A 25,510-nucleotide genomic window follows, 5' to 3' on the forward strand; every position below is an offset into this window, starting at 1 on the left:
TTGAGCTGTCGAAATTCTGGATTCGGAGGATATGTAGGGGAATAGGGGATACAAATTCAGACGCAGATCAAAACTTCGATTGTAAATTAAAAATGTTGTGGATGTTTATTTCGCATTTCATATTTGGATTCTCCATAATTCATATTTACCTCTTTTTATAGTTTCAATGATGCATAGACTTACTGGAATATTTTTTTTCTAGATTTTCCTTTTAATTTATTTTATTTTCACTATGCGGCTTTGTTACTTACATTATATAAAAAATTCTGTTTTTTATTCATAATTTTCACCTTTCAAGTTTCAATTTTTATTTCTATTTTTATCTCGGCGAATCTTTTCTTTTACATTCATGTCCTCCCATATAGTTTTGTTTTCCCTTCTTATTGTTTTTCACTTTCTATCCATTTTGACTGCCATTTTTTCACTTGTGAACTTTGGGGGTTCTTACGAATATATCCTAGTGTGCAATAACATGAGATGAATGGAAAAAATATTTTCTACTTGCTTGTGCTTTCAAATCAAAGTTATTAAATTGAAAGATATCAGAGCTCCAGTGTGGGAGTAGTAGCGATTGGAAAAAAATGAGAGCCCATATAATGGAGTATTTTCTACAAAATCAATGGAAATGAAAAACGAAAGAATACACCTTTATCCTTGTTAACTAAGAGCAGATTATTTCGACGGGGGTTCATAATGCTTTGTATTTTTCCCTAGCCTAGAAACAGTCCCTAAAAAATATATATTTGACTCTTCACCAACTTTGACTCCTTTTTGCGAGCACACAAAACAAAATCCAAAGAACAACGAAGAAAGATTTTACAAAGAAGGAGGAATCATCGCCAAAGGGAGGGCATTCTCTCTGTCATGGGGCGCAAGATATGAAAATTACGACGAAGTTGCCTTTGAAATTTCACTGCAATTTTCCTCTCGTTAGGAATCCAGAGAGAACCTGCCCGGGGCATCATTATCTGGGAAATTTAACAATGTCATTTATTTCTTCCAATTCAGTAAATCAATCAATACTGTCTATTCTGTCTGTCTGCACTGTGCAGGATATTCAAATATGCAGTTTCCAATTCGCTTCATTTTATTCCTCCAATACCTTTTGTAACTCCTGCATTTGAAGTTTTGCTCAAACTATTCGAAATCATTTCAATTTATATTGCATCCATCCAAAAAGTCCACCCAATCGTCGAGTCACAAAGCAACTCCTGGCAAAATCCTACAAAACTACTAGAAACTTCGATTATTAAGCGGAGCATAAAAACTCTATGGAGCTCTAGAGGAGGGGATGACTGCTAAACAATATTGGAATTTTCAATTGAGAAGAAAGGAGGAGGGAGGCCGATGGTATTTCCCAAGCACCTTATTTGAAAAAAATGCTCTTAACCCGGTGCATATGATGCTTTGAATGGTCACCGATTGCATGATGTAGGTGGGTATCCCCACAAAAACAATTTCAGCAAATGGCTTTCCTGTCAACTGAAAAGAAAGATTGTTCAAAGGAAGAGCTCTCGATGATTGTAGTGTGGATTGTAATAAATCAATTTTCAGAATGTGTTCATCGGAAAATGGATTCGAAAGGTGATCATATTGCATATTCGCTCTTTCTGTATTGAACGAAGGGCGGAGGACGAGGTACCATACGACATATCATCGCCATGAATTTATGGAAAGATTCGTACATAAGTTGTGTATGCCTAGCTCGGTTAACGTAATAGATAAAACCAAAGAAAAGTTCTGACTCAAAGAACATTTCTCCTTTTAACAAGCCCAATTCGGAGATGAAACCCCTTTGCAATCCTTAGGCTGGGGCTGATCAGAGCATGGAAACCAGGGGCTGAAATCATCTGCGAGCAGGTAGAGCGCAAGTTGAGATGCAGTTCTATCGCCACTATGTTGATAATGTATAGGATGCCTGCCTACACCTATAAAATTTGATTACAGGGCGTTCTACAAAAAGTCACGATGAGTCACGTCATTTCACCAAGTTGCGTCTCAACGTCTCAAGTTGCCACAAAGTTCATTTGACCGACGAAGACCGATTTGATTGCTCATCACGTTTTAGGAGGAAAGGCAGCTGGTTGATAGATGAACTGGAGGAAACGTTCAGAAATTGTCCTTGCTCTATCAAAAAGGGTGCTAGTAGGATCCTAAGCCTACCCTGAGAGCAACAAGAGGAGCCTGATCGTCAGCATACCGGCATCATATACCCTAACCGCTTTCGGCTTTGTTTAAAATCTTTACCTCTTCAATCTTCAATCGTGGTACCCAGTATAGAACCAATTTTTAAACCAAAAATCAACGTTAAGGGAGAGAAGATCCTCAGACCAGGAAATAGTGGCCGGTGCCCGGATACTAAAGCCAACGACAATAAGGTCTGAAGACGAACTGCTGAGAAGCAAGCCGAAACTGCGAGAGCTAGTATTTGGCAATTGTTAAGGAATCCGCTGATATTTCCTGGAAAACTAGGAGAAAGTGCAAACTATTTCAGCAATGTGTTATCGACCTCAGAAGGAAATCAATCACGCAAAGGCAAGAGTACTGAAACCGAACAGATGATATTTTCAGATAGCGCTGGTGAACGGTCATTTAACAAGTGAAAAACTGTTGCGAAAGGTGTGAAACAGTGAGGGGCCCGAGCTGTCTGAAATGGTCATTGAGCAGTTCCTTGTCTTCTGTTCACTCCTTTATAGAGGATAAGCCATTTCTTCACTCACCTTTATCTTTTTATAGTTTTTTTTTCTCTAGTTTCATTATTACACCCAAAATTATGTATGACTATGCAAGTGATAAGGCTACGGTAGTACAACACAAGGGCGAACACAGACATCCATGGCAAATAGGAGTTCAAAGCACAGGTAGCGAGATCGAAAGGCTGATCCCCAACAACCTCAACCATCATATCGTCACGATAAGAGAAGACTTATCCCATATTTTGACTCTCTCAATGGGCACCACCCCATAACATGTAAGAAGCAGTTCTCTTGAGAGAGTTAGTTTCAGCTAATGAGATTTTTAGGAGAATTGCATTCCTTCCATTTTTGTTTTTCAAAATTCACAGCTCTGCGATCCTTATAGAAGACTAGGAAGTATTAAAGAAAGAAGAGTCTGTCTACATTATCCACATGACTTAAGAATGACTAAAGATATGGTTTCTTCAGGGAAGAAAAATTTGGCGTTGCACTAATATGGACCCCTGGATTGGAGGTTTGATTATAAAAGTAAGGCATAATTGACAATATATCTATCGGAATGAACCCAGAGCCTGTCGATAGTCGGGAAAAGCTTCCATAACTAAAGATGTAGCGATTTGCGATGCGAGCAGAAGATTTAGATGTTTCATCATCCAACAACAGCACCACCTGACGAGCTACAGCATTTAGTATACAACACCATATCTATGAATTTGGTAAAGCTCGAAAATCAACGAATGTAAGCAGCTTTATGAGGTTTTATGGGTGGGAGGGTACTATCTGACAGTAAGAGATATTTCTCAAATCACAGGTGGATATTCTTTAATTTGAATCTCATCTTAAATCCTTCTTAGCCACCCAAAGGTTTTAGAATGACCGGAATTTAATTTTATTAGAACTAAATTGAAGTCAAAGGTTATAATGAAATACAGCAAGGACACAGTACCGCCGTAGTGAAGTCAAGACATTTCTGATCTTGATGGTGAAGATAATTTGCAAGGTCTGCATTATATTTATGCTTGCAACAGATCTACAAACTTAAATACTGACAGACTGTTTAAAGATATAAAAGAGAGCCATCAAGAGACGATCCTGGTTGAACTACTGCCAAAATACTGAACACAGCGGCAAAAGAAAGGAATGCTTTGGTCATGAGACCGCAAACGACTTTAGACCAATCAGTCTTCCTTCCTTTGACATCCATTTAAAATCGATTTACCGTCCGTCTATTTGCAATGACTGCACTAGTTAAGACAATCTTTAATGGACATGTGAATTGATTGTGGAAGATTTTATATGAAGTTTAAGAGGGAAAGGATCCACAGACAAGCCAAGAATGGATGCCGTTTTTTCTTCGAATATAGCCATGTGAGGCATAGAAAAACTACTAGGTCGAATGAATTTCTAAACAAGCGGTAGGGTCTGTGAGCTAGAAACTTAGTTATGTGGTCAGTTAATTTTCCGAGCCGTATTCCAGGTAAGCACGTACCGCATTCCTGTAGGGGCATACGTAGAGTGTCCAAATCGGAGCCAGGCACCCCTTATCATGAAGCGGTGGAAGGCTTTATGTAGGCCGATCAGTCTTATGTTCTTTATGCAATTTTGAAAATGCTAGAGCACATCCTAGACATTCATTTAAGATCGGCAATGAAATGCTTTCTGACCCTCGTCATATCTACCTTACGTTACCTACAGAGATATAATCCTTCGTAAGGTAATGAGCGCAATAGACAGGGCGATATACCATAAGCATGTTACTTGCATTCCTGGTCATAGAAAATGCAGCAAATGTTAGTGCTAAAGGATTACACAAGGCTCTAACCTAAATAAGGTTGGACAGATGAGTTATGCGCTGAATAGTATCTACGATAAAATAATCCAAACAGATCTGTGGGGCAGCCATTTAACCAGAACCATTAGTAGAGGGTCAACCCCAAGCGGCACCAACTCTCTGATACTCTAACTAATAGTCAAGGATAAAATCTTAAGGAAACTAGACAAGGACCTGGTGAGGATGGCAGTATGTACCAAGAAAGCGGTGATGTTTCTGCAATTCGTGTTCATTATTTGTTTTTCACTGAGATTTTGAACGGTGCCTCGGAAAAATATACTGCGGCTTGGAAAATCTACGTAGCTTTCTACACTTGTAAAAAGACCTTCAAAAGAAAGTAGGGGTTTCGTACGAAAGTCATTCTATGAATGGGCATAGACATAATTTTCCCTACCATCTATCATAATGCAGGAATCTGCTCAAAAGAATTCAGCTGTATGTTCTGTCGGGACTATGCGACCTTGTTTAACCGCTTAGCCTGCAAGATAGCAGCATCCCCCAAGCTGGTAAATCAGCGCAGGGATGAACTGATCAGTCTAGGCGCCTAGCGTAAAATAAACCGGTCGACGAACAGGCCAGGCGACTATGGAGAAGAGAATCTGCTCACATTACTTGGCAAATACTCAGATGGCAACATTTTCGAGAAGACTTTTTATAAGTGCCATTGGTTACTCCTTCTGCTGCAATCACGTCATGGATGGTGCAAATGAACTTTACATGTGAAATCTAGGTTAAGTAATGGCTTGCCAAAAGTGAGATGCATTGGACAACGGCACGATATGGGTATATGCGTAGCAAATGTTGGTACTGACCAAGGGGAATCCTATGGGAAGCTTTTTTAAAGTCAAATAAAACACTTGTCTACGTTGGATGTATGACCACTGCCTAGGGGAAAGGCTAACTTCGATGGTCTACCTAACCTACGATAATCGCCAAGAAATTATTGACTTGATGTAAGCCTGCAGCCAGCCAATCTTATGAAGTTAAAACTTCAAAGCAGAAAACGCTACGTTATTTAATATTTTGACAGCCATCGATACTACCATCATTGTAGAGATCTTAGTTTAGTTTATAAAAGTGGAATATTGAGTCTCAGGGTTTAGGCAGTTCCGTGTGAAATGCTAAGACCTTTCAGGGATCATCCCAATAATATTTCATAACTGTTGGCTTCAAAAGATTGTTTGACATCACAAATTCACTGGAAAACCTTATATGAAAAAAACTGTTCACGATATATATGCTGCACACCATTCGAATCTGTTCCGGAAGTCGGGCGGCATTATCAGCACTAAACAGCAACGACATATCAAGCCAGTTGGTGTGGAGTTCTTATCAGATGGAACTTAGTCGACTGAATGAAACATTCCTGATGTGGGTCAGGCACGGGGCACTCAAATATCGCTGGTAATAAGGAGGCTGACATACTAGTTCGCCGAGGGTCTGGATCCACAATGGTGGGGCAAGAACCAGGTTTTGGAATCCGGATGGCCGGATTGTCAAGTCTACTCTAAAGGGTGAAATTGCAAGGATTCACGCCCACTCGGCTTTGGACTCTTACCGGTAGGCGGAAATCCTTGTGAAAGAGCCCGGGGTCACTAAAGCGGCATTTTTGTTGACCCGTGAGAAGTGGGACATGAAAACCCTTGTAAGACTTTTAACACGACACTGGCCCTTAAACTACTGTATGGAAAAGATTGGGATGGTGGTTTGGACTATGTGCAGCCAATGTGAGGAGGAAGAGGAGACGACCCTACATTTTTTATGTAGCTGTCCGGCCTCCTGAGATCCCAGACGAAGACACCTTGGCAAGGTTTTCTTCAATGGAGAATCTGCACACTCTCTGCCTCTGGAGAATGTTTTTAGATTCGCTAAAGCCTGCGAACGCCTTAGGCGGGAAGCCATTGAATGGATGATTTACGGGGATAGTACAATGGGCCTAACAATGGCCCCCCAGTAAACTAAACTAACTAAGATCATCTGACATGTGAGTGAGCACTATTGACCACATGCGACTATCACACCATCTTCATCGATCCTGATGAAAACGGTAATGGATTTTTAGAAACAGGAAAGTATATTATACGCTTCGCTGGAACTTATGAAAAGGGTATATTTCTGATAAGTTTAGAGAGGTTGCAACAAGAATGTTGACAGAGTAGCCGAAATAGCTCTCGCTACAAGATTTTAGACGTTACAATTGGGAAAGTATTTGTGTTTGAAGAACAAACTACTCGGGAGTCAGAAGGACGTCGAGCGATAAATATGCATAACAACATAACGGATCGAAAGACTACATTGTTATGGCAAAAATTCACTAGGACTCCCATGCAACTATATTGAGTTTTTAATCGATTGCGTGAATTTTATTCAAGTTAAACCCATCAAATATTAAAAATTATATCAAACTGGACTTGATGGAAGGAAAGATGGAGGTGGTCCCTATCAACAACTGCAGTACCCCAGTTTGTTGTTAAAAAGTAACTGATATCAAGCTGAATTTAGGTGACACTTAAATCATGGAAAGAGAAGGCAGCAAGGACTAGCTCATTCCTAGAAAGAATGTGACCCTCCCTCTTATATTCAGATCCTATCAGGCCCCCCATTAAAAAGGGACCTAATTCAGCTTCAATTCAGTTCAATCTACTCATATTTAAGACATAATCGGGTCAAACAGTATAAACCATCACAGGCCTCGTTCCAATAAAGCTCGTAGTGGATGAGGTGAATTGTATTTACTAAAAAGAAAGAACAAATCCATCCGATATGACTGAGGACTTCTGAAAGGCCATTAGGAAGGAAGTGAGAAGTGATTTCAAGATCTTTGAATCCTATCGAGTCGTGCGTTGTTTTATTTCGTAGTAAAAGTACATGAAAGTATTATACGCAGTATACGGTGGCACTTAATCCGTATGGATGAGAATGATCCAGGCGAGAAAATCTATAAGGACAATATCTATGGTAGAAAAAGAAGACGAGGCAGACCCTGCCTGAGATGGAACGATGGCGTGGGTCAGGACGCCAGACAGCTTTCCGGGATATCGAATTGGTGGACCTCGGCACAAAACCGGGATGTTTGGAGTTCCTTATTAAGGCAGGACGATGATGATACGATGGCAAGAGAAGGACGCTCCCCACTTAATAATTGCCATACAGCAGGTGACTTAAATGCATCTCAGAATTTCCTTTTACCTGGTTTTGCCAAAAACATTTCGCTCCATTATGTAGGCACGGAAGTGTGGGATTTTAAGGAGGATCAAAGTGTTCTCCATGACTTACTGACTGAAAAATATTAGTTCAACAGCCCTTTAGGAATCAAAGGTTCTGATCTTAAAATTAAATCAAAAATCAACGGACAATGACAGAAGTGATGTAATTCTACACCCGGATATCTCTGAGATTTTTTTTTTTCAATTGACTGATGAGAACTGTTGCTCGATTCCCCGCAAACAATCACAGGATAAAAACTTAAAAATTAAGCACAAGCATTCTTACCTTATAATATTTATTTGTAAGCGTTATTTCCACGTGAATTATGGATGCAAAAGGACTTTTAGTTAATATCGTTTACTATCTCTATTACTTTTTTATCCCTGGCCCATAAATTTTGATTGTGAGAATTAAGTGATTCGAGTTTATTTTTTTCTTTTTTCATTATTTATTATTCTCACATTTAGTGAACTTGTTGTTGTCAATTGCAAAGTTTTATTATCTTTTTATTTCGAGTTATTGGTTGATCCTAGGGTGGAATTCATTGGTTTCTTTGCTCTTTTCTCGTTTGAAAACTTTAAATCTTATCTATGAACACTCACATAAAGATTTCCCAAAAATTTAAAACTTTGCATGTGCCGAGCAGCTATCAAGAATAGTATTCGGAATTAGTTTAGGGCTATGTATTGCGATTTAAGAATTTTTTTTTTATTTCTATATACATAAAGCGAATTTGTGCCGGTTCTAATGCAAGTGTTAATATAGAAATTTGGATAGTTTCGGAGAGAATTTATTGAGATACAATATTGTGATGTTATTCTCTTGAATTAAGGAATCATGCTTGAATCAATTGTAGGGCTTTATTTCTAGAAAATAACGGTGTGCTTGGAGGCAATGTGGTCAGCATTGTCCTGAGGATTGTTGCTCTGATGATCCTTACTAACACCATTCAGGACAAAGTCGTATATTATGCGAACTTCTCCAACATAAGAGACGTTACATCAGGAAAGAGCACAATGTCATTCTGTCTAGAAATGGGTAATATCAAAACGACTCTGGAAAGACCACCCTATAAACCTGAAATGCAAAACGGGTCACTGACGGTTTCGTCCAAGGTAGAGGCAAATCATAAAATGCTGCACCCTCTGCCGCCAGTCGTCCTTCTTTAAAAAAAAAAGGGTCCGTGGACCACTTGAGTGGAAGAAGTAAATGGGGACAGAGGATTTCTTCAATCCTCAAATTGAATTACAAGATCATGAGTGTAAAGAAACTGCTGAAAGATCCTTTTCACAGAGATGACCCTTGACACAGAGATTACTGCTTTCTAATGAACTAGGGGCAAAATGGATCCTTTGTTATTTATATATGAGAAGAAAAAGGTCAGAAGTTATAACTGGTCTTGTATGTTGACGAAGGCTTGACGGAGACCAATTTCTTAGCCCTAAAAGGGTTTTTGAGAAAACTCAGAGCAGACTTCGAGATTACTTCAAAATGCGACAATGTGGGAATTGTTGATTCAGTGAAAACAGAATCTCATAAGGATTAGCCAAGGGTCATTTGCATTAAAAAGATTTCGAAAACATTCAACTTCGCAGATTGTAGTCAATTATCGACTCAGATGCAAAAGGGTCCAGAAGTTTCGCAAGTAGGAAGGAAGGACACTCAGAGACACAAGGTTCCAGGTCAGCAAGCATTCATAGCGTGAATGTATGTGGTGCCTCTGACCTAAAGCGTAAGTTCTGCCTTAGAATCACTCGAAAGCCCAACAACAATTGATAGCAGTGACTTACAAAAGTTAAAGAGCGATACGAACTGTAAAATGCTCCAGAGGCGGATATTTTGAAGGGTGCGTAAAGACTGAGTTATATAATTGCTGGGAAGGAAGCAGATGGCGAGAATGTAGTTTTGCTAAAGAATAAAGGAAGATACTTCAATAGAAAGGCTTCTCACAGAAAAAACAGGAAGCCCAAAAAAGTAGCCATCACAACCATCACAACGGCTGCAAATAAAGTTTCAGAAAATAACTACAGGATCATGGATCAAGAGGGGATCAAAGGAAATAATGACCAATAAAAATAAAATAGATTCCGAATTAGTTACTACTTCCAAAAAATATGTTCCAGCTGACTCAGGCATTTACCGGGAAATTTCAATCCGCTCGGTAGTAGACGAACCTCGAAGAAAATGTCAAGCAAATTAGGCGTTTGCAATAGGAAGATGTGATACTGGAGGTGACAACATCTCCCGACAAGTAGAAAGAGTGGAAAGCAGCTCTGGAATCTATGACTCGCAAGGGGAAGTAGCTCGACGAGAAAGTCGACTGCTGGCATTTTGCAGGCGATGCCAGAGACCCAGTATTTTAGAGAATCTCGAATATATGCGTACAATGAATAGATGAAGTTGACACAAATCAACTTCAACCATTGCGAGGCAGCGTAAGACCCATTTACACTAGCTATCTGTCTGAAAGATATTGGAGAGGCCATAAGCTGAGAGACTCATTTACATAACAACGATAGACAGGGTCTTAGTCAATGATCTATCTAATACGACAGCAATTCAGGCTTGTGCAGTTCAAGCCATCGAAGAAAGAGAAAAATTTCCGGAGGAGCGATTCATCAGGGCAATAAAAGTTAATGTTTATATCTACACGTGCTATTCTTCTCCTAGCGAGGCAGCCACCGAATATCACCAAATGTCTTCGTTCCTTTGGCATACAGAATAAAGCGATTGAACTGCAAAAACCAGCGACTCAGTCCCCAATATTGAATATAGTGCTTCCAGATACGGGAAAAGTATCCAATGTCCAAGGGACAGGCTCAGGCTAAATAATCGACTTATATATGTGTGTAACGCATTAGCGAAAGAGATGGTTTAATGGGCTAGTGAACACAGTAACTAGCAGACAACTTGCCTTCAAATCAAAAATAAATCATACGACAGAGAGCCATTTCGCAAAGAGAGTGTTAGAATGCCGGTTTGACCAGTGAAAGCATTTGAGAGGCTTGCATTCGGAAACGTGCTGTTAGGATACCATAATTCCGAAGACATGGCTACAGAATGAAAAGCACAACTAACAAGAAGCATGACACAAAACGGAAGTACTCATGAGGGGTCACATGCTTCCAAGTAAGAAACTTTACCAGCGAATCAGGCGGAGAGAGAGAACAAAGCAGACACGAATCTGAAAGGGAATTCTTAAAAAAGTCCATACGCACTGGCCAGCGTGAATACTTTCAAAACTAGAAGCTCAAAGGGCCATCATCTTCGCTTCAATGTAGTGTGAATGCTCTCTTCCCGAAAGGATTGCAAAAAAAGTATAAATTGCAATAGGCTGTCTTCACCATATCTGCAGCAACTGGCAAAAATTTGCCAAGGAAGCAGACATGAGAAAGCTCCAGGTTCGGATACCATTCTCAAGAAAGCACTTAACCTCGCTGTCAAGACCAGGTTTGGCTTGCCAAGCATGCATAGTGGAAGGGGCTTCCGCCATTTGGTGGAAACGGCAGAAGTCTAACTGCTGAAACCAAATAAGCGCCACTGAGACATCATTATCCCGCTCGACCTGCCTTAGACACAGTAGGCGACCTGCCTTATAGACACAATGGGAAATATGTGTTGTAAGTGGCCATCTACAACAGGTCTTCCTTTATGAGAAGGTATACCGGTGGTCTGCCATAGTAAAAAATTGTTTTTAATCGACGGGATATACTTAGCGGTGTCGTGCGGTATTTTCCTTTGCTGGGCTGATAATTTAGGCGAAGTTCAATTCCAAAGGTCATTTGTGTTATGGCTGCAATAGGGTAGAAATTGGTCGCGCAGTGCAGGTCTGTGAGGAAGCACTAGATTGTAAGACTGACTTCGGGATGACCCCAGGCGAGCCAGCATGCATTATTGTAGAAATGCTCCCAATGAACCCACTAGTAAGTGAGGCGCGTTATCTGTACGACAAAAACAGAGTTGACCTCCTGAAAAAGGAAGAAAATGCTGAGAAGCGAATAGACAAGTGTCACTAGAAAGGTGACAACAAAGGGTGGGATGGTTTGTTCACTAAATTCTAAGCTTATCCACGATACGTCAAAAATAGGAATTCTTGACATGGTTGTTGCAGGAAATGCACACTCCACACATATTCAGACTGGATGATTTTATCTTTGTCCATGAATGCAAAAGCGTCCCTGAGAACCCAGAGCATAGCATATTCCACTGTTCCTAATTTCGCTCGGATTTTAAAAGAGGCTCTAAGGCTACGATAATCCCACAAAATATTATCCAGGAGGTGCTGAAATCGATGGAAAACTGACGCATAATGAACTCTAGAATAGTGAGGATTCAGGCAGAATTTTGCTTAAAGTAAATGCAAAGAACGAAAAACTTTGTCCGTTACCAGGTATACACAATTGAAGGGAACATTCCTGATGTGGATAGCAGGGCACTCGAACATCGCCAACAATGGGGAGGCCGATAGACTGGCTTGCCAAAAATCTCGCTAAGGTTTTCTTTAATGAGGAATCTGCGCATCCTCTACTTCTGGAAGATGTGCTCAAACTTGTAAAAGCCAGCGAATTCAGCAAACGGGGGACCATTTATAGGGATAGAAAAATGGGCCTAACAAAAGGCCTGAGTGTTTGGGAACTGCGGCCTTCAACCAAACTGAACTAAACTACTTGATGCTGCCGCGGATTTGAGAAGACACATAGCCCACCAATGCATTGTATGGCATAAAGGTTTGACATTTGTGCCATTCGGCCATCCACAAGTATCAAAGGAGCCTGCGTGATAAAATGAAAACGTGTGCGCATAGTGTTATATTGAATACGTCGAAATTTCCACCAAATAAGGAGCATTCACGGAGAGCATTAATATTTTGCCCTTTCTTTTGAATAAAACTGCTGTCTAATTGTACCGCTCACTTTGAAAAACATATGGAAAGCACCCTCTACCACACAATATGCGTGAACGATGGTTTCGGCGTTTCAAAAGTGGTGACTTCGACGTGATAGTCGAGGAACGCAGAAAACTGCCAAAAAGGTACGAAGATGTGGAATAGCAGTTATTTTTGGACGAAGATGAATCAAATATAAAAACCATTCGCAGAGCAATTGAGGGTTAGTCAATAAGCTTTTTCCAAATGCATACGAAAGATTGGAAAAGTTCAGAAGATTGGCAGATGTGCACCACACGAGTTGAACGAGACGGAAATGGAAGAGCCCCAAAACACCAAGTTTAGTTTTTTTAGATTACCGATTGTTTGCATGAAAGGGTTGCACACAACGCATTGGTTCGTACGAAGTTGTGAAAAAATGATTCAATGAATGATTCGCCTGGAAGGGAAACAATTTCAAAATTCTTCCGAAATGGAATAGTCCTTTTGGAAAAAATCCGCAATTTCATAGTTGTACATCTGGTTCTAGGTTTTGGCTGACTATAAAAGACAATGAACAGCACCTCGTGATAGCGGAGACGCAAATGTTGCGTTGGACCCGGGGGGTGACACGCCTTGTTCACATCCGAAATGAGGATATCCACGATCGATATGACGTTCCACCGATCGTGGAAAAATTACGAAAGGGTATAGTCTCATAATCTGCGGTGACGAGAATTCACTTCCCAGAATTCGAATCGAAGTCAATGGGAAACAAATAAAAGGTCGGTCGAAAAAATAGTGGCTTGAAACGCTGGATGGTGATTTGAAAGCCTCGCGACTCCATCCAAATTAGACCTTCGACAGAGGAAAATGGTGCAACCGATCAAGAAAAACCGCACCGGGTTGTAAACAGAACAAAGGCTGAAGAAGAAGAAAATATCTGGTAAAAACCTTACTTGTTGTCAAGAGGAAATGGTTCTAAAATTGTCCCTTTTATAAAACAAAATATTATAATATTTTATATTATGTATTATAACATTTTATATTATATATTATGTTTCAGTAGAATATTTCGCCCATAGCCTTCCAATTTCCACAGTTATTATAATTTTGATTCAAGCCAATGTAAAAATTTACTAAAATTCTCTCCGAAAACCAACATGATTACGTCAAGCTGATAGGAAATCGATTCATTTATCTGAAATTATATTTGAAGATAATACACATAAATTTCAGATTATATAGAAAGAAAGATGAACAGAAATAATTACGTGTTCATTTGTCAACGTATTCATGTTACACGACTAAAAATTCATTGTTTATTTACCTCTTTGGAATCCTCCTGTATTTTGCTAACTTTGCATTATGTAAATAACCGAAATATATATACATGGATATTAAAATTAAAGTAAGAAGTATAGGAAAAAAATGTATAGGTTACGATTACATTATATACTATCGCAAAATTGTACGCGTCTTCGCATGTTATGGTATGTATATGTATAAAAAAGTTATTTCTTAGTACTTTCTTTCATTTTTTTTTATGTGTAAAACTATCATAATTTTTAAATTTAATGGTAGTGCATAAGAATGAAATGTATATAAATATTATAATTTCATTATTTTTCCCTAGATATATATTTCTTTATACTTTTTACCTTAATTGATTGATTTTTGATATTTTCCAATGTTTTCAGCTTTAGATATTTACGATCAAAGTGAAAATTAATTGATAAAAAGCGTAATATGCTTTTATAGATATTTGATAATTTTTTGTAAGATTATCAGCTTTTGTAGTATTTTTTACAGATCATGCAAAAAGCTTTACATTTTTTATTAGTTGTTCAATTTGGAAAAATAACCCCAACTATTAAATGGGTTGATTATTGGTACTGATCATTTCAAAATAATTGTTACCCGTAAGATATCCTTAGTTACATGAATTAATAAACAATCGAATGTTGTAGTAAACCATCCAAGGTTATGAGAATTAAAGTACTCTTATCATGATAAATGAATCTAAACAATTCAATGCAGAGTTTTGGATACCCGAAAAAATGTCAATGTCAAAAATGTTAGATTTAAACAGGAGATTGTGCATGAACATTCCCATGCAAAATAAATCTTCTGAAGTTTAAATCCATCTCAATTTAATACTCTGGTGAATAAAGATAAAATATCACTGATGGTCAAAATTTCACTAGATGCAATTAGTTTGGATTAGGGGTACCTGCATAAGGGATACACGTGTACATGCAACTTTGAAACTAATTTTATAATGGATCCCAACTAAACAACACAAATCAAGGGCTTAACGTTGGCTTCCTCAACGGTGTAGAACTTTCAGTTGAACACGTTATTTGAGCGTTTAGCCCCGACATCATTCATATTGAAATCCTGGGACTAGAATTTCAAAGTGCAAAACATATGTGTATAACTCTATACCAACATTGACAGTAAATCAACTCGATAAAGCCTGAATGCGCTACCGAGAATCTACTATTTCATTTCTCTCCTGTCTTTCCCACGGAAATAATGGACTTGGATAAATTGGACACCCTTCATTTTAAATTCCTTTCATTTCGAATTATGCGTATCGTTCAAAACTGAATACATTAGAAAATATCAAGAATGAAATATGAAGATCCCTAGAATAATATTTTCATGACTCTTACACAAAGAGAAGATGGTGTTTTCTTAACACACGCGTAAATTATGATTATCATTTTTGCTGCTTGTTCCATTCTTCTATTCATATTTAAATTTAATTTAAAGTATGAATATTCATAATAAATTGATTTTAAAAAAATATTAATTAGATTCGTATATGATTCATTGAATATTTACAGCATTGGTGAACTAAGTGGGATTCTCTGTTATTCCACTTGTGGTTTTCTATGGTTCCTTCACTGGATAAATTGTTCCACTTAAACCTAGGATTTTCTTATATATTCATATATATATATATATATATTTTCAAATTTTTCTTTGTGCCGTTTAGATTAACATTTTTTTGTTGTTTAGTTTCACTGGCAGATATTTATAAGTACATCCTCAATTTTAGTCCCTTCCCTTTAATTTTATTTTTTTAAATGAATTTATTTTTTGAAATTTCCAATATTGCAGCAGAATAAGGATCTGTTGTCCTTCTCGAATTTTGTGTTAATATAATCGATGTATGATGTTGTCGGAATCCCTTGCAAAGTGATTAAGTATTGGCTTTTGCCCTTCTTACTTGTCACGACTATTCATTTTTTTTTATTATTTTAATTTTTCTTTTTAATGATCATATTACAAGTCATTGCACGATACCTTTTCGTCAATTTGGGGCTCTGAAACAAATCTTTAGACCATATTGGAAATGAGTCCACAGGATATTTTCCTTGTATATAATGTCTAGCTATTTATCTGTTAATTTTTCCGCCTGGCAAACAACCCCAAAATATACTTAAAAATTAATGAGAAAAGAATGCATTGAGATACTATTTACTCACTTTTTTTTTCCACAAAACAACACAACAATTACCACCCCATCATGCAGCTGTTTCTATTCTGCCTAACATCTAGCGAAAATGTTTTCCACCTTTTTTTTCTTATCGCTTTACAATATTACTTGGATTATTACTCAATTTATTTATATATATAAAAAGGAGAGAAGGAATTATTTATTGTAAATTGTTTCTTTTGCTTTCTATTTTTATGGCGCCAACATTTTCGACAATTCTTCATCTTGCAGACATCCTTTTAAAAATTCATCTTGTGTTAATTGCCCGTCGTTATTTTCATCCATTTTCGCGAAAATGTTTTTGGCCCGTTCCTCAGCTGAATCGGCTGGACGATTTGATGAGCATGCCCCTAACATATCGTAAATTGCCTGAAAAGGAAAAAAAATAAAATTTATGCCTGCATTAATTTGTTTATATTTTTTCAAACGATATATTTTATTTATATGGGAAAAGAAGCATAAATGTAAATGGACTGTGAGAATGGTGGGTGACATCATGAGAAATGGCTGTCATTCGTGATTTTACTTCCTCAATTCTGGAAGAGTACAATAATGATGGACAATTTATACGACTCTCAAAACTGGAAAAGTACAAAGTGAATATTTTCGGGGGGGTCGAATCTGTAATTCCATTTTAGCAATGGAGACCGATTTGAATATTACTGAAACGACAGAAATAATCGAGGTGGAAGGAATAATAACCCCCTCCCAAGATAATATCGAACTTCCCGCTAAGAGGAATAATTCATTTTGCTCTCCCTGAATTATATTAGAGAAGTTAGCAAAGACGTAAAAAGGATAAAGCTACGTTCGCCTACTCTTTAAAATCCTTTGTTCGACTAGTTTCTTTCCACTTGTTGTTCCCTCAATACGGAAGGCAAAATGAGTACTCGATGTCCTTTAAAGACGACAGTATATATTTGTATATACCGACAAACCGGAACAGGACACATAGGGCGCACAGTTGCCAAAAAGTCATGCAACTCATATATTGTGATAAACCCATAAATAATAGAGAATTTGGAATTTAAATAAATTGCCTCCTCCAACCCAACAAACCTCACGCGATGTCAATACCCTCTTCCACTTCGCAATAACAACCCATCCATACCGACTCCTCGAGCATTCACCAACCCAGCCCTGATCTTCGCCAATTTCCTGAACAATCTCGACAGTTTATGGCGATGTTCAAGACGATGACAAACCTTCTGGTATCTAGTCTAGGCTTATTGCATTGAACATAAACTCTTTATTCGGTCGGGCTCGTAGGCACAAGTTTCAGCTGCTTCTTGGCGAGCACAACCCGCAAATAGTGCTTCTATATGAAACTAGACTGCACTACTGTCATGAGCGTCCATTTGGCAATTTTAGCCTCATTTGAGCTGACAGACCGTAACCGAATCATAACACGTCTTACTAGATACACTACAATATTAGCCTCCGATAAGTTCCTCACTACCAAACTGTTCCAGAAATCCCTGGAGAAAACTATCGCCTCTAACGAGACTACATCTATATTCTTTTATTGTCCTAGTCAGCTTATTGACCTGGTCGACCTCTCTACTATCAGATCTGCTAAAACCAATCTGTCCAGCTGGCAAAATCGTCGTCCTTAATCTTTGGGGGTGATTTCAATGGCAAATATACGATAGTCCAGGTCAAAGAGTGCTTGATAACTCCAGTTACGGGAAATATGTGATAGGATCGGTGACAATAATACCCCAGGTTTGGATGGCTGCCCTAACCGAGCTGTGAAGCTGGCATTAAATACTAGGCTCGACTTTTATTCAAAACCTTCAAGGCATGCCTTAAGGATGGAATATTCCCTGTCTAGTGGAAGCGGCAAAAGTTAGTGTTGCTTTCCGAACCCAGTAAGCCATCTGGAGATCCAGCATCATATCATCCAATCTACAATGGAAAAGATGATGAGAGAGTCATTCATATTAGACTCCTACTCACCATCGAAAGCGACAATGAGCTACCGCAGTGCCAGTACGGGTTTCGATGCGCCCATTTTATGATGGATACAATAAGTATAGTGGTGAGTCTAGCAAAAGACGCACTGAAATCGGATAGGTGAGCCGTGTGTGCCGTGGTGACGCTGGGTATCAAAAACGCATTCAATTCCGCCAACAGCGGCTTATTAAAAGTGCATTGGCGGACATAGGTGTTCCTGGATATTTGGCGAGTCAGGTCAAGAATTACCCCTCAGAGAGAACTCTCTGATACGAGGAGGCTACGATTGTAGCCTTCACCGATGACCTGGCTAAAGTTGTTGCAGCAAAACACACAGAGGATGTGGAGGTTTACACAAAGGAGACGGTGAGCGTGGTAAAGATTCATATCAAAAGGCAACTAACGCCGCCACAACACTTGCGAGAATGTTTCCGAATGTAGGTGGGTCGAAACACTGTAGAAAATTGCTTTTAGCCGGAATGGTGCGGTCCATTCTGCTCTACGCGTCATCTTTGTGGGCGGAGGCGCTCGCAAACTCTCGAAGGTGGCAGCAGGTGAATTTGGTTTCCCGGCTTATGGCTTGAAAGTTTGCAGTACTTTTAGAATTACATCAGATGAGGCAGCATTGGTGGTGGCGGGTATGATCCCAGTCATGCAAGAAGTATGGAGGGGCACACGAAACTTAGGAATGCGGCAAGAGCAGAGGCATATGATCTCTAGCAACGCAGATGGGACTTCGAAAGCCCAGTGGACCCAGAGGCTCATTCCTGACAATAAGACATGGCTTGAGCGGCAACACGGAGAAATCAATTATCACGTTACCGAGTTTTTCACGGGACGCGGTCGTTGCTATTTGCAGTATCTAGATGTTGTGACACACTGGAGGATGCAGGGCATGTTATATTTCACTGCTCAAGGTTCACGATAAAAACAAGGAGCCCGAATCAAGCGCTGGAAAGGAATGTGAGCCCAGAGAGAATAGTTGCGAAGATGCTCAAGTCAAAGGAGAACTGGCTTACGGTTTCCTCCGCAATTGTAAAAATACTGAATGAAGGGATAAAGAACGGAGGAGGGAAGCCCAAACGACGAGAATCGTGAGTGTCTAAAGCCAAACCCAACAACAACCATCAACAATCTTTCCATAACCTACAGGGAATAACCATCCATAACCAGGAAATAACCATAACCATCTTTCCATAACCTATAGGGAAAATTTGATCTGTTGTTAATTTGGCTCGAGTGAAGCCCTTTTGGTATGGGCCAATGATCTTCTGGGCATATGGGGCTATCCGACCTAGCAATATAGCGGAAAATATTTTAAAGATAGTACTCTGCAACGTGATACCTCTATAATTGCTGCACTGCGAGATTTCCCCGTTTTGTGTATGGGACAGATAATGCCCCGTTGCAGTATTCAAGCATTGATTCGGTCCCACACTTTGAGCATTAGTTGATGAACCGCTTGGTGTAGTCGGTCGCCTCCATATTTAACCAATTCGACTGTAACTCCATGGACTCCTGGTGACTTATGATTTTTAAGACGATGAATTGCACGGACTGTTTCACACATGCTTGGTGGTGTTGTTTTCAGTTGGTGAGACCTCTAACTCGCCGATATTTTGGTTGTTGAGCAGCTCATCAAAGTACTCAATCCATTGCTCCAATATGCCCATTCTGTTGGAAATAGATCTCGCTATTTATCTCGGCAGGATTAGTATCGAGGCGTATAAGGCTTCTGACTTGTTGGTAAAACTTCTGGTGACTAGTGCGATTGCTCCCTGTACTTTTCTAGTTCACAGGCTTATTGGTACTCCAAGGTTTCCTTTCCCCCTCTGTAACGCTTCTCCGCTCGGAGACCGAGTTCGTGAGAGGCATCTGCGCGTGCCCGCGTTCTTTGAGAGTGCAGCATTGCCCAGTATGCAGCATTCTCCTGTTACGTTGCTAGCTTACATTCAACGTCGAACCAGCCGTTGCGACTGGGACTAAATATGTTTATGGTCGTATCAATGATAATACTTTTTAGTTAGTTGTGAAGATCATTTGTTGATGCTTCATCTGCAGGACGCCTATTAGCCGCGGTTATTACGGCATCTATTCCCCCCTCCGCCCCCTAAGTTTTACGGAGGACTGTGTTGTCTGATTGTCAGAGGGGATTGTAGGTCGTGTTGTAATTTGAGCCTGGAGCACCATGCCAACTAGATAGTGATCCGAGTATATATTAGCCCCCCCATGCGTCCTGACAATCATCAAGGCTGAGAGGTGGCGACGTTCAATCAGCACGCGGTCAATTTTGTTGAAAGTGGTCCCCACATATGTTTGTGGACCGCTTTCTGGGCAAACCAGGTAATTCTGACAACTCTTTCGTGCCATACTGCTAACTGAATAATCTGTAGTCCATCATCATTGGTATACGGCCCCATCCCTACTTACTGTAGAAATCTCCAATTATGATTTTGATATCATACTTGGGACAGGTTTCTAGGTTCTGCTCAAGTGCCTCGTAGAAGGTATCCTTCTCCCACCCTGCAGTCTTCTCTGTAGACAAGTAAACGCTAATGAGCAGAGCAGAGTTTATAGCCTTTTCTAGTGATTTCAAAGCCGATAACAGCCGGTTTCATTTGCCTGACTAGGAAACCTACTCCAAGCACATGGGTTACTGGATGGCCATTATAATATATGGTGTACCAGCGCTTCTCCAGAAAACGGGTCCCTATCCAGCACATCTTTTGCAAGGCTGTTATATTAGGACAAGATATCGGCTAGCTGCTGAACAGCATTCGGTTAGTAGAGGAAGCGCATATTCCATGAGAAAATGCGCAAATCGTTATATCGGGTTGTCAGTCCCACCCGACATCCAAGCTGGCGGACCAGCTGGTGTAATTTGTCCCTTTCTAGGCTCTTGAGACCCGCCTTGTCCATCTTCCCCTGCAGTTTTTCATTAAGAAAGAACTCCTAGCGATTACCACGTGGAGGTGGAGATAGGGTTTGATAGTAGAGCGGTTGTTGTTGGTTCCAAGGTTATGTGCTCCATCGTGGCTACCAATCTACGTTTCGCCCTGGGACCAATACTACCCTTTGAGCGCCAGAGCACTTTTTGAGATTCGTGGACGAGAGGAAAAACCTAGAAGAAGCTCTAGGCCAACTATGGCTCTTGGAAGATGTGGTACAGAGAAGGTACCGCGCGGTGCTTATGCTATTAACTTACGGTATATGTTGACTTATTGGTATGGACCGAGAAAAAGCCTCGCCTCGAATATACCTTCCCGTCCATTAGTCTTAATCTCATACATTTTTAAAGAAAGGATGTGCCTTCCCTCGAGCATAATCTCGTGGTTATTTCAATACCATTCGAACCATTGCCTAATACAATTTCCGAATTTCCATTCAAGTTTATTCGCTACATTGAATTTTTCCACAACATACCTCCCCTAACTCCAGCAAAACTTTGCTCGCTTTCCCTTTCCATTGAAAATCGATTTAAGACAAATAGAAATAATCCATCCAGGAAACGCTTCATTTCTTAATCAGACGAACGTTATTCAATTGGTTCGTACTGGAAAACCTCTAAGGAAAATCAATTTCTGGAGATTTTCTTTATACTCGTAATATGTGGCTTACACAAATATTTGCATGAAAACATTCATTTCGCCATGAATTTCGGTTTCGCTCAGCTTGCTGAAAACTTTTGCCATAAAAAAAATCAAAGGAAAAAAATCTTCATATCCGAAAGCTGAAATAATTTTCATTTTTCTTTACGTTTTTCTTGACTTTTTTCGTTTACCTATGTAGGTACATTCGATGCCAGAAGCAAGCACACCCCTCGGAAAACTTAAACTGTCTGAGATAATCTGAACTCACCAATCCAGATATATTTGTGTTTGGAGAGCGGAACCTGTTTTCGATAGAAAATTTGATTTTGCTAAGCCTCAGGGATTCCTTCATTCCACCTCTGCACACTACAGCCTTTCCACCAGGTCCAATTAAGGTTGATTTGGACTCGTTATTTAGAACTAAACTGTTTTCAGTCAGCAATGGCTATTTTGGCTAGTCGATGTCTTAGAAAACCTGTTCATACCTTGCCTATCATTTATTATGTTGACAAAGAAGGCTTTACTCAGCTCAGTTTAGGAGCGATTCCAAAGGATATTCTCTTCAGGCGGCGATCTAATTTCCAGTCCCCCATCTTCAAGCCGCATATTTTCTGACAGCCAAGTATTTATTGCAGTGCGCCTGCTGGCCATCAACTTCTCTTGAAACCAAAGGACCCACCGCAAATTCATCATCACATTTTAGCTCCGGACTTAGGGTAATAAGATAATCCTCCCAAAAGGCAATATAAGTCTGTAAAAATCGAAGAACTTCAGTAATGCGGCTTTTTTACTGACATAGGATGTACAGCTATAAATAAATGTTAAAAAAAATGAGAGCCAAGATGAAAAAGGACTTAATTTCAGTGGAAGCGACGACGACGACGTTCATCTTATCGTTTTGCTTACTCAAGCGAAAAGAAGGTTAATTGAATTTTAGGATAAGGGAGCATAAATAATGTATCCCCCCGGGAGCGACGGTGTTTGGTCCTGCTTGATTGTAATGATGCCGAGCTGAAATAATGTTCAGATTCCTTGTTTCGTCGTCCCGGCTTTTTCGTCTGACAGCACTCGTGCAGAAGGCATATTATCGATTTTTTTACGTTCCTTCCTAGATTCATATTCCGGACAAAAAGATTTTTCTATTTAAATTAGATAAAAGTAATAGATTGAGTGAATATAATAATTTTGCGTGATATTGAATTTGAAATCGTTTTAATGGAAAAGACGGGGAAGAAAGTTGAGTTCATTGGAATCTTAGGAACGTCCAATATCAGTCAATTACTTTTGGTTAAGAACCAGCATGAATGAAGTTCCTCCTTTTGTGAAAATAACTGCACCGTTCAAAAGGAAGATAGATACTGTTGTCATTGCCTGAGCTACTGAAAACTTTTAGGCGTCTCAAAAAATATCTGCAATAAGCTGCCTACTTTTGCTGCTCTGCGAAAAGCGATAACCCCTTAGAACAAGATGTTTCCGAGACTGCTTACAAAAGGCAAAGAGGAGGGTAATTGTATTGTGTGTAATGTGATTGTATTGATTCCCTTCCCTCCCTTTCTTCCTTTGTGGAGATTTCAACCTCCCATGCTCAACTGGCCTAATCATCCTAGCCTTCCAATTCCTTCCAACAACCTCTCCCATGTTTCCCTCCCACTTTCTTCCTTTATGTATACTTGCTCTGCCCTGAATTTCAATACCACCAAAAACTCCTTGGGCCGCACTCTCGATCTCTTCCTTTCAAACCTCCCCGAGCGCCACCTCTCTTTATTTCCTGGCACATCCCCGTATGTAAAAACCGACGCTCACCATCCCGCGGTTGAATTTGAAGCGGAGCTCCCTCGTTGAAAACCCAAAACCAAACGTAAACCCACTAAGTTCAAATTCCGCAAAGCCAATTTTGACGGTCTGAACTCAGCTTTAGCATCTTTCAACTGGGTACATATATTAAGTAATTCATCGTGTGATCAAGCTCTTAACACCTTCTACAATATCCTCTCTGATCTCCTCTCCTGTTATGTCCCTTCTTCCCCTCCCTGCCTACGTTCGTACCCAACTTGGTTCACAACGGAACTTCATATTAACATTCGCTTGAAACATACACTGCGGAAGAAGTTTTGGGGTTCTAAAAATGATGCCGACCTTGCTCACTTTAAGACTATACGATCTACTGTAAAGTCAATGGTCAGAAAAGCGCGTAAAAGGTACCTATTGAGCGTCGCAGCCGCCCTTGCCTGCGGTAACTTAACCTTTGGTCTCATGCTCGCAATTCTCGTAATCCAACTCCCCAACAAGTTCCTCATTGGTAACCTTGACCCCAATGTCGGACCTGGCCCCGATGGGCTTCCTAATCTCTTCCTCCTTAACTGTAGAAAGCACATTTCCCTCCCCCTGTGTATAATCTACAACAAAAGTCTAGACGAATGCTACGTTCCCCGTCTCTGGAAAGAGGCCCTTATCATTCCTATCCTCAAGAGCGGAGACCCTTCCCTTGCTGTGAACCACCGCCCCATTTCTCTTCTCTCCTCTTGCTCCAAAATCCTAGAAAGATACGTCAACGACTGGTTGGCGGCGCACTTCGGTCACCTCATTGTCAAAGAGCAGCATGGTTTCGTGAAACATAGATCAACGGCTTCAAATATTCTGGTCTTTACCAACTATGTTGCTAAATGCTTGAATTCACGACAGGAGGTGCATGCTTTATACTGATTTCTCCAAAGCCTTTGACACCGTTGACCATAACATTCCCCTCTCTAAACTTTCTTCGCTAGACTTCCCTCCCTCAGTCATCTCCTGGCTTTCCTCCTATCTCTCATACCGTTCCTGCAAAGTTTCTTTTCATGGTCACTCATCTGGTTCCTTCTCTCCTTCCTCTGGTGTTCCCCAAGGCTCTACACTTGGCCCCCTACTCTTCCTGTTTTTTATCAATGACCTCGCCTCCATCCTCTCCTGTCCGTATTTGCTTTACGCAGATGACCTTAAATTATTTGCCTCTGTTTCGTCTCAATTGGACTGTGCTCTCTTACAATCCAACCTTGATAATTTAGCCCGTTGGTGTTCGGTCAACAAGCTAACACTGAATGTCAACAAATGCCACTGGATGCGCTATTCCCTTAAACCCTCCCCATCATCCTTTTCCTATTCTCTCAGTGGTCAACCCCTTTCACAACTGACCACCTTTTCAAACTCTGCAATGGTCTGATGGACTGCTCCGCCAACTCGGATATTACTTTCCGTATCGCCTCGTCTCATAACACACGTAATGCGGACATTTTTTATGTACCCTTCGCCGAGCTCGAGATTTACTTTCACTCTCCGATACCGAGGTTTTGCCGGTCCTACAATGCCCTACAGCTTGGTTTCTTTGACTCTATGTCACTCTACGCTACGGATCTAGGCAGAGTAGTCGAAAAGCACCTGCCCCAATCCAGGGTGTCATGCGAACCGTGCCCATTGGATAGTTTGCAGTCGAGGATAAGTGATTGTATTCGAACGGAGACTCACCGATACCTGGTCGCCTCAGTGAGTAAGTTAGACCTTACCGTGCTACGGGGGCTATGGCATAGCGAACGTCCTAGCCCCCATACTCATGGGAATCAAATGAGTACTAGTAATAAAGATAAAAAAACTACAACCAATAAAGCGGCACCCCGTACCGCACACAAACTGGTTAACCAGGCGGAGGCACGTCTCCGAAATTCTGAGAGTCAATTGATTACACCCAAGAAGGGGAAGTTGGGACGTCAAGCAGTAGATCCAAGGTCAATATTGGTATACTGCGAGGACAACAACCAACAAACGCGCAAAATTCAGGGACTAGCAAAAGCACGTCTGAGATAAATATATCAGAAGTCAGGAAGGAGA

The 25,510-nt window shown here is 40.2% G+C and overlaps 1 protein-coding gene across 2 annotated transcripts in view; it reads right to left on the bottom strand.

Annotated features, from left to right (window-relative positions):
* Positions 1-74: 74 nt before the first annotated feature.
* The window catches only part of LOC119647917 (neuronal calcium sensor 2), a 628,794-nt gene continuing 603,358 nt past the window's right edge, over positions 75-25,510 (bottom strand). For both annotated transcript variants that reach the window (XM_038049241.1, XM_038049240.1), the window contains one exon: positions 75-16,475. In XM_038049241.1, coding sequence (XP_037905169.1) covers positions 16,299-16,475 — 177 coding nt within the window. In that variant the 3' untranslated portion in view covers positions 75-16,298. The remainder of the gene's footprint in view (positions 16,476-25,510) is intronic.

Source organism: Hermetia illucens, chromosome 2, assembly GCF_905115235.1.
Source record: "Hermetia illucens chromosome 2, iHerIll2.2.curated.20191125, whole genome shotgun sequence".
Lineage (NCBI taxonomy): Eukaryota > Metazoa > Arthropoda > Insecta > Diptera > Stratiomyidae > Hermetia > Hermetia illucens.